Source organism: Chaetodon auriga, chromosome 6, assembly GCF_051107435.1.
Source record: "Chaetodon auriga isolate fChaAug3 chromosome 6, fChaAug3.hap1, whole genome shotgun sequence".
NCBI classification, from domain to species: Eukaryota; Metazoa; Chordata; class Actinopteri; order Chaetodontiformes; family Chaetodontidae; genus Chaetodon; species Chaetodon auriga.
The window spans coordinates 16,233,344-16,247,742 of NC_135079.1; the positions used below are offsets into that span (position 1 = coordinate 16,233,344).

Consider the following 14,399-nt stretch of genomic DNA (forward strand, 5'->3'; position numbering starts at 1 on the left):
TTCATAGTTCCTGTGGACTTGAAGAAGCAGACTCAAAGTGAGTGAACAGTGCCACCTGCTGGAGAACATTTGTGTGATCTGAACACAGAAAATTCAGGGTATGATACTGTGCATTAGTGTCAGTATATCGTGTTATCATGCGCTCCAGCAGTGGGTGGAGCAAACATACATGTGCAACTTTAAAAAACTAGTGTATAAAAGAGAAAGAGAAGAGAAAGACAATTTAAGAAAGGTCGACAAAGTTCCTCTTTACTTTGTTCTTTATTACACATTAAATAGGAGTGGTGAGATTCATGGCAAAAAATAGACTCATTTGAGATCAGATCACCACTCTACACTGCCCACAACAGGTGTGCTGTAAAGTGGTCATTCATTCACTTCCCTAGACCTGGACCCAGTCACACTCTCTAGTCACATACACAGAGCGGAGTGAACCTCCATTAAAGCAACATTCATTTAGACACACCAACGAAATGAAGCACAATTTACAAAATATGCACCTTTCAGTATCACAACTATACAAAGGTTGTTAAAATATGATCCAGGTATAAATGATACATTTCAGATATCAGCTGTTGGCACGCAATAAAGGAAGAGGAACATTTCAGTAAAACTACTTTTGAAACAGTATTGTTAACAAGAGGGTTCCATAATTAAAATTGCATTAACAGTTATTATTTCTACTTCATGAAAAAAGAGGTAATAATAAACTGGGTCAAAATTCATTAATCCTGAAAGCAAAACGTATCATGTCTGGATTTTCTGCGTCAATAACATCGCTCCCCTAAAAACAGCATCTTGTGTATTTCGAGCGCACACACAGGACAGAGTAAATGTTGTCTCGGCTGTCTAAATGTAGCACCTAATGCAAACATAAAAGGAAAATAAAAATGGCCAGGGGAACAGCTTGTAAATGTGATGGAAAAGGTGAAATATGGATTGACCTGGGAAAGAAACTCGGCCGTTTTTGTGTTAAGAAATTCAGACAATTTTCTCTAAAAACCAATTTTCTGGCAAATTATCGCCTGATTACAAACATCAGTTCCAGTTACATCACCACGACACGCACGCTTTGTGAGAGAAAATGACAAATTACTTTGCTGGACAATCACTTGTGTTGAAAGGCAGGCCACCAAAAACTCTTTCAAAAGCTCCGCAAAATAAAGAAGAATCTGAAAATCCATTTGGACTACATTTTGAACAACCTCCGTGACACCACACCAAGAGAAATATTCCTGAAAGCCGCTTAAAAAGATGCATTCTGCTTTCCAGCCAGTCGCGAGCCTTAGGAAAATGTGCAAGGCGTGACATCTCTACGGCCAGCTACTGGAGAAACTCACATCCTCAGATTTCAAACAAACACTGAATAATGATCTGATAAAGGGTCCTCATACTGTTTAAATATGAACGCCTCAATCAGGAGGATGCTGACAGGAGAACTCTTTAATTGTTCCGTAACAAAAAGCAATGAAATGATTATTGTCAGGATGAATTAAAACAACCCTGCAGTCAAGCTTTAAGAGTAAAGAAAAGCAGGAAATACGCGATCAGTGAGGTCAAACGAGCTGTTCGACATTCGACTGTGAAGAGGCATGAATCCCTGCAACATAATATGACTCTGCATGGCCAACGCAAAACCTGGCTGATAGTCCCATTTTATTATCACAAAACAGGGAAAGATCCGCGTCTCTGAGTGCGACATTAATCAAGCAGAAGTGGCTGATTTCTTTCTCACAAAAGCATCTGATTACTTATATAAACCTGAAAAACTACTCTATGACGTCCACTTGAGTTCCTCGCTGCTGGCTCTGTTAAGCGTATCAACCAGAGACCGTCTGCAATACCCATGTCATCCAGACACAAAGCATGCAAACAGAAAGAAAAAAAAAAAAAACTTTTTCATGTAGGCAAGAAATCACTCCCCACACAGTACAAAGCATTGACAAATTGCAAATTAATTAATAGCTAATTAGGGTGTTAAAACATTCGGAGAAGAGTAGGAGTTTGCATGCATACTTACATCAGTGACATAACTAAGTCATACCTAGAGGTCGTCAGAAATGGGGAAATTACACAGTGGCTGGGACATTTGGATCTCATCTGGCTGAATGTTGGTCCTTTCTTCAGATCTGTGTTGTCTACGAGAATTGGGATGAAAACTCATTCTTTGGCATCCCATACTTAAAAGGGGCATTACAGAACTTTTGCAGGTCATGACCTTTTAAGCAAAGGGGATATAAAAAAAAAAGTTTTAATTGTTAATGAATAATTTGTCAAACATGAGCTGTGATGCAATTAGCTCACCGCTCTGCAGAAAATTATCCAAATATCATCATCATCATCATCATCATCATCGTTCTATCAAATCAAGCAGGCTGTTGGACCAACACGTGTGGGCAACTGGCACTAAACTGAAAATAAAGCTTATTGGTGTCCATGTAGCAAATAACAGAAAGGCAGAAGTGGGGTCAGGTTTAGGTATGGTGGGTACTGAGAAAGAGGCTAATAATTTAGTGTAATGTACAAAATGTATTACTTTAACTGTTCAACATAGTTCTGTTTTTTTTTTTAGTCTGTCTTGAAAAGGGGTGATTATTCACATAAGTGTACACTTTGTCTTGGACTTCTTTTTCTTCTTTTTGCCCTCCTTGCTCATCTTCTCCTTATGCTTCCGGATTTCTCGCACTAATGTGTAAAAGGCATCATCAACGCCCTGGAAAAAACATCACAGAGAGAGGACATTATTAGACTTACAGGTATCATTTCACACGAGAATAACAACAAATACCATACAGGCTGACAAATTTTAAGGACTGACAGTGATTCTGCAGTAAAAGGGGAATTCCACTCTATTAAAGAACAATTTGGACAAATTTAACTCTCCAATCAACACTCCAAGGTTACACATCAAACTGATGTGTAACCTTGAGCTGTTTCACCGCCAAAGAAACAAAAATCTGTATTTTTCCAAACATTTTTTATATCTTTGGCAGTTGATTTTTTTTTTTTTTTTTGATTTATTATTCCCCAATTCAAAACCAGAAACTAAATTTGAACCTCCAAGAATGAGTCAGATTCAACATATTTTCTGTCAAGTCTCCATCAGCGTGACACACATCAGGGTGCCGGTAAACTCATCAGTGCCGTTCAGGCTACATGAGACACGGCTGAACAGAGTACAGATCAAACAGAACTGTAACGTCCTGCGTGTCACAGGAAACGTCAGCAGTGTTCCCGCTGACAACAGACAGGAGCTGCAGTTACATGAGCCAATTTCTTTTCCCTCCAAATGTAATCAATCCAATTCTACAACTCCCACATGTTTGAATGGCCGCTAAATAAAACAACAGAACAAGTTGTCCCGTTTACATTTGCAATAGTCGCCGTGCGCCGTGCCAACACAAGCAAACTGTGAAAAACAAAAAAAGATGGACCTGCATCGAGCACTTGGCATGAACACTGGTTAACTGCTGTGGGGTTGTACTCAAGCAACAGTTTTAGAAAAATATTCCTCTAACAGTTATTGAACAGAAGGTTCGCCTTCTGTTTATCTCCCTAACACTAATAAACATAAACTATTTGAAGACGGCTCCCCTGGGAGAGATGCACCAGTCAGAGGAGTGGTAGAAAACTCTCAGAGGCAACATATGAAAGAAGAGGCACGTCTTCCTCAGGTGAGCAGCTTCGATTTAACGTACTCTGAAAACCTGAAGTCATTTGAAACAGAGTTTATAAAAAGCTTTAAATCACAACTTTCATTTGTTTTGTTCCAATTTATTCGGACTGAGGTGTTTAAACGAGGCTTTTATATTCTTGCTAATCTCTGATTTTTAGTGAATAAAAGGCTCCATGTAAATGTAGCTACTGTCTGTTGATGCCACACTGAGGCAGGTGTGTGAGTACTGGGAGTCTGTGTGATGATGAATCTGCAGGGAGCTGCAGAGTGAAGAGCCTGAGGTCACTTCAGGTTACGACAAAGGAAAGGAAAGAATAAAGATAACAAGGGATTTCTGACCACAAGAAAAACTCTCTCACCCACAAACACACACACAGTTTTTGTTCACAACATATCTACCAGTTTCTTCCACCACATCCTCCTCTGGAAACATTTCAGCACATGATTTGGTCCCAGATTCACCATAATCTCCTCTAATCACACACATTGGCTCACCGGCCCATACCCCCTTTCTTCATGAAGATTTCAGCAGATTAGGACATTTTCACACTGGTATCCAAACCAGGACCGGTTTGCCTAGAAGTCTGAAAATACGGACATTTTTTTTTTTCTTAACATGAGTGCAGACCAGCGATCCTTTAACGAGTCAAGCTGAGGGAGGTGGTCTGACTGACTCTGGGCCAACTGAACTATGACTGAAGGCAATCCTGCTCTCTGTGCATTTAAGTGGTATTTTTAACCAACAAAAGGGGACAGATAAAAAACCTCAGTGGTGTATGAGCAGAGAACAGTGATCCAAAATTGAAAAATTGATTATGTTATTTTTTCCTCCAGTAGAGTAGCACTAGGGAGCGTGCTTGTTTTGGGGGGTTTTGTTGTTTGTCAAACATTTCAGGCTGTTCAGGTGGTTGCCTGCTTGTACATCAGCGTCCATTTATCTTACATGCATCTAAACGCACACTGTCATCATTTCCTTGTGGAAACATCAATAAAAACCTGCACCTTGATAAGAATGGAAGCGTAAGCCCAGGTCGAAACACAAGTGTGAAAGCAGACCGGCAGGGTTAGCAGAAATGAAGTCCCGTTCAGACTCGTAAACAAACCTAGTGTGAAAATGGCCTTTAATAATCAGTCATGATACACAGCGACACTGAAAAGGGAAGACGTCATCAGCTGTTCCAGCCTCCAGTTAGAGCTTCACCACAGCCCCAGTAGAAACCAGCAGGTTAGCTTTGAGAACCCATGAAACACCAGCTCTCACTGTGCGCCTCCTCTCCTTAATCCCCACCAACAACACACACACAGACACACAAGAGCTGGTGGGCGCACGGCTGCATACACTTACCCCTTTCACATCACAACACACTTTTTAAGCTTGACACAGCGCGGAGTCTTTTCTTCCTTGCTGAGCTTATTGAGCCGGTACAGCCTGATCTCCCGTACCAGAGTGTAAAAGGCATCTTCCACTCTCTGCAGTATAAGACACAACTTCCCTCAATGTTGAGGAATACAGGAGGACATACTGTATGGGTGCATGTGTTACAGCTTAGAGATGCAAAAGGAACAAAGAAGGCCGATGTTTTGAAGCGGGTCTACCTGCAAAGTCTAGCCAGCCTCATCATCTACATAAACTCCACCCAAAATACCGAACACTCACCTCCTGCAGGCCTGAAAAGGTTCGCCGTTTCCCTCCTCTCAATGAAGAGGGGCTGAGGTTAGATTAAAGTCCAATGGTAACAAGTTTTCATGGCAAAAAAGTATGAAAGCACAAAAAAAGGTCTCATTTATATTAAAAGGTACATATATTCACAATTAACCAGATGCTTATTAGTGGCATATTGGCCCTTAATTAGTCATTATAATGAATAATTAAAGCGCCTATATGCTATTAATATGCATGCCAATAAGCAACAGTTAATGGTGAATATATGAACCTCAATATAAATGGGTTTCCAAAAAAAATTCTCCCCTCAGTATGTTACAAAAACAACTACTTCATTTTGCCAAAACTGCATCACTTCTGTGTTATGCTTTTGCTCTCTTTGGAGCCCTGACAGACGCAGTGTATTTAGCCACCTTTTTGCTCAGTGACTGAGCACACACAGACAGTGAAGAGGTGGATTGTGGCGGAGGAGCGGTTTGAGAATTGAGATATTTAATTTTCATTGTGGGAAACTGAACTGAAAAACTAATTAGAAACTTTAAAAACAGCCACCATTTCAGCCTACAGTTGGTGAGCGTCTCTAAAAACAGGAGGGTGGAGTGTCGCTTTTAGCTGTCTATCCTAATACAAAAGGAGAAGTGCATGCATCTGGAGCACAGTTTGACTGCATTTTACTTCATATGAGAGATTTCTCAGAAGTCAGATGAAATCACTGAGATTTGGGAAACACTGGGTGGCTTTGAATGCAAGAGACAGTCGGTGCTGCTGCAGCAGCGGCACGGTGTGGAGAGTGAATCATTGGTACACTCAGGTGGGAATAGGTGAACAGAGCTGTAAGAAATTAATCATTGTGTCATTAATTTCCCCGCACCAGAAGGAGCCATGATTCACCCCAGGTCAGAGAGACCAGGAAAGGATGTGTTTACAGATCACTGCGTCAGCCGCTCAGCCACCTAAGGCCATGCTCACAACACACTCACACCATTTGTTGTGACTACGCCACGGCAAATCTTCCAACACCCAGTCACAGTATCCAGTAAGCAGAATCATCAACCCCCTGAGTAATTACCAACAGTTTGTCCTTTCATGCAGACTCCTCGACACACATTTGCGGATTTGCTGATTATTTAGAATGCAGGATCCTTTGAAGATGGCCTTAATGATGATATAATTTCACATATCCATGACAAAGTAGCATGCAATGATTACATTATCACCCATAAATAAAAAATTCAATTAACCAAAGAGGATTTAACGAGGCGCGGCGCATTGCCCGAGACATTTCCAAGCAACATTATTAGAAAGAAGACCATCAGAGGCACTGAACGTGACACAGATCAGCACAGCACATGACTCAAGACTAAAATTTCCTTATGATTGGAGTGCTAACGATTATCAAGAGGGGCAAGGCCACTTGTCAATATTTACATAAACTTAAGCTCTCTGGAATAATAAAATTTGATTTCAAAGTGAAATTTATCGAGGACAATATCCCCCTGAGACCACATGCAACTTGTCACCATTCAGCATGCTCTACAGACCTGCAGAGGAATACTCCAGCAGCGTAGTGACAGGCTGACAAGTTAAAGCGTTTGAGTCTTGAGGGCGTGACCGTCTCTGGCTGGACTCTCACCTGTCTGGTTTTGGCTGAGGTCTCAATAAAGGGAATGCCGTAGCTGCGTGCTAAGTCCTGAGCCTGCTTGGTGTCCACTGTCCGGGACGGGAGGTCACACTTGTTCCCCACCAACACCATGGGGACGTCCTCAGAGTCCTTCACCCGCTTAATCTGTTCTCTGGATATTGACAGACACAATAGAAAATCCAATTGAGTTTAATGCAACTGGGACAAATACAATGCAATGTTGTGTTGAAAACTTGTATCTATTCAACGTACCTTGAAAAGGCTCATTATTGGCTTTTGCTTAATGCAGGTACCTCTCAGGACATTTATACAAACATATATTGCAACTTTCACAGCTCTCAACATGTTCAAACTCTAAATTTTTGTATTCATTCTTTATTTTTGTGACCTACAATATATCTATTAGACAATGTCGTCACAATAAAATTGGAAATGCAGTATCACTCAGCTCTACATTACCTTGTGCAGGTTAAAAGGTCACCTTGACACAGGCAGAGCAGTGAAGTGGTAACGGATGGAACAATCAAATCACCAGCTATAAAATCGAACCTTTTAAACACTGCCTTCATATGGGGTCCAAAGACCACAGCTCACCTATAATGGTGAATGTCCTCGAAGGACTTGGTGTTGTTGATGGCAAAGACACAGAGGAAGCCCTCCCCTGTCCTCATGTACTGATCCCTCATGGCGCTGTACTCCTCCTGACCTGCAGTGTCCAAGATGTCCAGCAGACACGTCTCCCCGTCAATCACTACCTGCTTTCTGTAGGAGTCCTGGAGGAGGAGGAGGTAAGAGAGCGATCAGAACTCTGGGATTAAGTGGGCCGAGTGTCCAAATAGCAGCTTGATAAAAATAATAAATGGTTGTGAATGACATAATTTTAGAATTAGTAATTTTCTTTCTAGTCAAGGTTATTGTAAGTGTTCTTTAAACATGTTTGGTACAACAGAGTGCAACAAATTCTTAAGACTGTGCATTTGTTTCCAAGATTAATAACGCAATAACCAAAGAAATGTTGACATTTGTGTATAAGCATAGAGAACTATGGTAAATAGTGAAATAAAAGTATGTATAATGAGCTATTTTTTTATTTTAATTAAAACTTAAGTGTCACTGGACTACATTTAATGATTGCCCACTCTTGCTTTTGTAGGGCACTCCATTTTCCAGGAGACCTCCAATCGTAATGGAGGTCCCTGTTTCCACTGTGTCAAAACACTCCAGCATTTCATCACGCTGATGACCACACTCGATCTGATCCAACACAAACAATTACCATCTAGTCCAGCGAGCAGCTATTGTTTCAGAAGCTATCTAGTATTCACATGATCTCAGGCCAGAGATATACTTGCTTTTAACCCCGCGTTTGTGTGCGCGTGTTGGCTGCCTCACGTATCCTGCGTCCGGCTGGTCCGCTGGTTTTGCACGTCCTCAGAAATTAATTCTACACTTATACAAGATGCAATATGCACATGAATGATAGGGGCAGTATGGAGATGGTAGCAGATGCTTGCTGCTAGAAAGCCGAGGGTGATAACGAGCAGCTCTGCTGAACTGACTGACTCTGTCTGTCTGTCTGTCTGTCTGTCTGTCTGTGTATCCTACAGTAGCAGACATGGTACATGGGCAAGTCTGAAAAACAGGATTGCCAGATGTTTGATAGTCATATTTGTACCTTATATTGTCCTCTCTACAATACACAATCAAAAATGCCAAAAGTGCCACAATGTACAAGAATTTGACCATTATGTGGTGTTTTCAATCATTAGTTACTTTAATTAACCTGCTGACATACTAACCAACCCAACCAGTGAAAGCAGTGGGATCCATTACCACATCTGTGTTCACATATCTGTTCTCACATGACCTCTTTCCAGCCAATCATGCCCGGTGTAGGGGGCCACAGACAGCGACTCAGAGGTGGAGATCGCTCTCTCACTAAAGGCTCAAGTCAAGTTGTCTTGAATACACCAGTAAGCCTGGTTAGTAAGCCCAGTTATCTATTTAATGAGGTTAGACAGCGGCCTAAACGGTTTTCATGTAGAATGTGAACAGGCTTCCAGTTGTCCTGTCTTGTAATTTAATTTGGTCAAAGTAGGCTATTACAAAATTTGTCAGACAAAAAAATGCAGTGTGCTAAGATTTGTGGGCGTGTCAAAAAGTAATTTATGTGCTTTATAAAATTCTACATTTATGCATATTTGTTCTCATGGTTAAAACTCGCATATGACAATTTCTATTAAAAAATCAAATTATTTTAAGACTCTCATTCAATAGTTTAACATTTCCCTTCTGGCAACAATGGTGAACAATTGTATTCACGGCACAGCCGATTGTCTGTGTATACGCGTGGTAAAAGAGCAAGTATATCTGCAGCCTTAGTGGAGCTCTTTACTGCAACAGCACATCTATAATTGATTGAAATCATAGTGAGACTGTTCACTCAGCATAGGCTGGCCCCCTGAGAAAGCAGGCAGGCAGGCACACATGGAAAGTTATTAAAAACCTGTTTGGTGTCTTTTTAAGACTTAAACCAGAAGAACCTGCTGCAGCTCCTTTTTTTTAGAGGAGTTTATCCTTGTTCTGCTCCCATAACAGAACACACAGAAACCATGGACACGCTCACAGACTCGAGTGCACACATTTTCACACATACATTGTACATACACACACACAAAGTTTCTTTACCTCAATGGTGGGGTCATATTCATCCACAAAGTGATTCTGGATGAGCTGAATAGTAAGTGCGCTCTTGCCAACGCCACCAGCTCCCACCACTACCAGCTTATATTCTGTCATGATTCACCTGCAGGACCAGAAAAAGCATATCATATTCAGATATTTCCACAGACACAGACAGTCATCTGGCACAGCTTCAATTAATCTGGAGCACCATCAAAGCCTGAATAGACTCTTCCGAGTACTGAATTGTCGCTTAAAACCATTTTGTCACCTAGCTCCGTTTGCTGCTCTTCATTCTGTGTGACAAGCTGTCGGTTCACTAGGAAATCTGTGTCCCTTAGTATTGGCAGACAGAGAAAATGTTAATGTATCATCACTTCAATGACTGACTCATACACCCTTATGTCCGAAAAAAACCCTCATATTCTTTTTAATACTACTGCTGATTCACTGGAAAATTAGATTTCATACCACCATGTTTATTTTGCTTGTCATTTCAAAAATGTCCATTTAGGTATTCAGCAATAGGCTTGTGGAGAAAACTACAATCACCACAAACTGAATATGATGGTTCACTTGCAAGAGATTATGTGCAAATGAGTGAACAATAAAACACTAAAAAACTGCTACTGTTGGTGCATTCAACCATTATCGGCGCAGAAAAGTAAACCAAGTGTTGTGATGAACCTCTATTTAAAAATGAATTCAGCTAAAATGGTTTCTGTGGCACAAATATAACAGGTTTTATATCACAACCAGGTACTGAAGTAAAATAAATAAAGATGGTTATGAATGCCTAATCAAATGTCTAAATCCAGCCACATTCAGTCGTGTTTTCTGACTAGCAGCCAAACAACACAAACCAACCCCAGGCAGAAATCTATGACATTACATTAAGGCTCCAAAATTGACAAGCAACTGGGAGGCTCTCTGCTGTCTGTCTGTCTGTCTGTCTGTCTGTCTGCTTTGTGGAGGAGCACCCATCAATAGTGGCAGCTGGCCTTTTCAGATGTTACAGTACATGCTGCTCACAGCTCTGCACAGCCTGCAGTCGGGGAGGAGTTCACACAGTATTATTGCCTTTTCTAGACAAACAAAAACAAGAATGTGGTTTGATAGGTATTTGGCCAACACAGCATACTTTTACTATGCTTGTTAGCGTCTCAGCACTTTAAAAAGCTCCCTGAAATGTTCAGTGGCATGTTCTGTGCATTATGCACAGCATGGTCTGTGATTTAGAAATATTACAGTGAGGCTGCTCTGTCCATCAGGCAACAATCTTATCTTTACCTGATTAGATAAGGCTGCTGACAATGTCACGGGCCATTCCAGCCTCACTTGAAAGTTGTCTGCCACATGCTAACCATGCCTGTGGAAATACCATCACTTTTCATCTTATTTGGCAGTGAAAGTGACTTTGAATGACTGACTGTGGTACATGTGCAATGAAGTATCCATTACAGGGTTGTAATGGAGGAATAGTTTATTCATGGTTCAATTATAAGTAGACAGTTTTCTCACTTTCATTTGAGTAGTAGCACAGTTAAAACACACAGTGTGCAGTACAATTAGTCGCCTCAAACTGTGGTGAAGTCATACTGCAGAGGCATTTAAATGGAACAGTCATTTTCTGAAAATATCACAATGTCATGCCATGGTTGTTGTTTGATTTATGCTGACAAGTGGACGGCATTGTGTATTCACATTTTAAACTACTACATCACCAACAAAAAAGGCTATATAGCCAGTGCAACGCTGCATTTCTCAAACAACTTCACACCAGCAGAAACACCAACGCGGCGAGGACTAATGGAGAAACGGGCGACTGAGCAGTAGTCGAATAAATATTAGGCTACTTTGAGAGAGTTTATCAGCTCTGTGAATTAGCCGAGGTTTAAACAGGCCTCCCTACTTTTCAATGAAAGCCCCCGCGCTGTGTTCAAGCAGCCAACAACACCCAGAGCAGGCTTAAAAGTGGAGAGGAATTTGATTTTAAACCCACTGCTCCGTGCCCGCAGGGTTGCCAGATTGGTTGTATGGAAAAGCTCTGAGCACTGTTTAAATAACCAGGCTGCTGAGCTGTTAGCTAGCTTAGCACTGGAGCTCGCCCACAGCCTCAAAAGTAGGCTAACTAGCCCCTGTGAGCTAACCTAACGTGGCTTGCCAAAGTAATTCATTAACGTAGTACTGTCCTCACCGTGTGCCCGGAAAAACTCGGTATCATTCATTCAAAGGGGAAGGGTGCTGGTTTTGAAGCCGCCATTGACAGGCTAGCCCCGAGGTCTGCATTGCAGGGCCAGACGTTAGGTTAACAATTGGGCGTAGTTTGCACTCACAACGAAAATGAGTATTTCCACTACGATGGTATTTTTCAGTGGTAACACAGCGGACACAGTGACCTATCCTCTAAATTAAGGAGAAGAAGGTCGTAAGTTAACAAAGCCCAAAGCGACACACATGTACGAATCTTATCCATTTGTGTTTTACCTTTTAGCGAGTGGAGTTCCGCGTCCGAAGTAGCGACCAAAGAAGTCAAGCTGCTAATCCTCTCGTTTCACACGATCTCTGCATTTCCTATTTCACGCCGAAACGCCCGCATTTAAGTCGGTCTACCTCGTTTTCCAGAAGCAAGCGGGAACATGCAAAAAAAGTGGGCAAATTAATCGATTGAACTTTCCATTTGATCCAGCGTCCGGCCTAGCTGTTTCAGGTTGGCCTCCTTTAAGCGAATATGGGCGGATACCGGGGCGCACTTTACCCAGAAAGCATAGCTGGGGATTTCAACCGGTTTGGGGCATATCACTGCACTCCGTGTCGCAATATGGGCAGGAATACGCTTTAGTTTCGCCTTTGTTAATGCACTATTGGTGTTTTGATTCACAACTGTAGATTTATATAAGCTACAATTTCCTCTATTGGCAATGTATAAATTATGTATGTGCAAATGTTTTATTTTTTATATTTTTATTAAATCTCATTGGAGGCCACACAGTGATTTACATTTATGCTTTAATGATCACAAACAGTTTTGTCACTATCTGGGTCACATGGTGTCAGTTTCAGGTCGTCTCCTTTCGGTATGCTGAGCTCTTCCACTGCCTGCTGCAGAGTCAACAAAGCCTAGGGGGCGACTCCACTATATATAGGCTCTAAATATAACTGGATTGTGCTGGAGGGACGTCATTCCCAGGCAAGGAAATGATTTGGCAATCCCTTGTCAGTTTTCCAGAGTGTTCACTAGGCCGCCTCCTGCGCGCTTTATGTGCATAAACACACGCAGGGTCCGGAACCAAACACAGAGCCGAAAACTATAGAGCTCCTGAAATAAGGATGATGCTGAGGGAAAAGCATAAATGAATCCACGTTTTATCCAACAGGGAGATACATAGTTATTTCATTGCTAGGGTCCGATTGAGGGAATGTCACCTTTAAAAGACACAATAACCCTATAGTTAAAATTAGGTGGGCACTGGCTGTGAAATCTAAGAGCCAATAGGAATGATGGAGGAAAAACAGGCTAAACAGAGCATAAAATACAAAAAGACGAGACACTTTTTCACCTCATGCAGCAGACACGCTAGAGGTCACTATTGACTTCTTGTCTGGCACTTCTCCAAAGCTGCACAGCCTCTGTGGAGACCACAGCAAGGTTTGAGATTTCAAAGAGAAGTGAAGGCCAATTTTAAGACAAGAAAATGTTCAGTGGTATTCAAGAAATCCCACATCATTTAAAATGTGGGGAGCACTGCGACTGAGGCAAAACTGAATTGATCAAAGATGTCCAATGAGCACATATCCTGTGCAGAGATGAGTAATTATTGCATCACTTTTTTTTTGACTGCAGTTTTACCTTCATGCACATCCGATGCACTATGCATTTGCCCCACTGCACTTGCGTGTAGTTACATTCAAAACAAAGTCAATACATAAAAATAGATATGATGCATTGTCAGAGATGATTGTGAACTAATCTTTGTACAGTTCCAGTATTAAAACTGTAACTCACAATGGAAAGCCTTCACTGACAGAAGGTCCTGACCTATCTACAACCATGTCACACTGGTCATTAATCACCATGTCTTTATTTCAGTTTCAGTTTTATGCCATAAACACAATTTACGGTCACTTATAGTTTGCAAATCTGACTTTAGTGTAAAGTTAATATTACACAGCTGCTTCCCCAGTGATGGGTCTGCTCAGTCTGTAGGTGTACCTGTAGATACAATGCATATCAAAACTTCCATGCAGAGAGTAAATCTATAGATTAACTAGAAAGCCTCTGCTTTACGATGAGTATATTTGGATAAAATCACGAAAAACTAAATTGCCACATTTTCCATTGACAGATGCTATAAAATACATGAAAAAACAACAGATTTAACAACAGTAGACCTTCTCTAACTGCACGCATTCTGATATGTCATAGCAGGAAACTCAAAGGTGTCTCTGATAACAATGATATAGTAATGGCTGCTCTTGAATCAGGCGCGGTGAGTCATCAGGATGAAAATGGTTTACTGTTACACCAAGAAGCCATTATTAAAGTTATTAGTCACAGCTGCTTGTTAAAATGTCTGCTGTGATTAAAAAAGGAAAAAAAGGTCTATCCTGGCACAGTTTTGAGAACAATTTGCCCAAGATTAAAATGGTAGTTATGAATGTGACTATTTCACTTAGATAAAATGCTCTTTAATAAAATATCTTTCAAGCTTTAGAAGATACTTCCTGTTCAGAGA

General features: G+C 41.1%; 1 protein-coding gene across 1 annotated transcript; it reads right to left on the reverse strand.

Moving 5' to 3' along the window:
* Window positions 1-228: 228 nt before the first annotated feature.
* Window positions 229-12,529, reverse strand: kras (v-Ki-ras2 Kirsten rat sarcoma viral oncogene homolog). Its single transcript, XM_076733624.1, has 5 exons — window positions 12,151-12,529; window positions 9,670-9,787; window positions 7,576-7,754; window positions 6,973-7,132; window positions 229-2,713 (listed from the first exon to the last, which is right to left on the reverse strand). The coding sequence occupies exons 2-5, from the start codon at window positions 9,778-9,780 to the stop codon at window positions 2,597-2,599; spliced, it is 567 nt and encodes a 188-aa protein (XP_076589739.1). The 5' UTR covers window positions 9,781-9,787; window positions 12,151-12,529; the 3' UTR covers window positions 229-2,596.
* Between the last annotated feature and the right edge of the window lie 1,870 nt (window positions 12,530-14,399).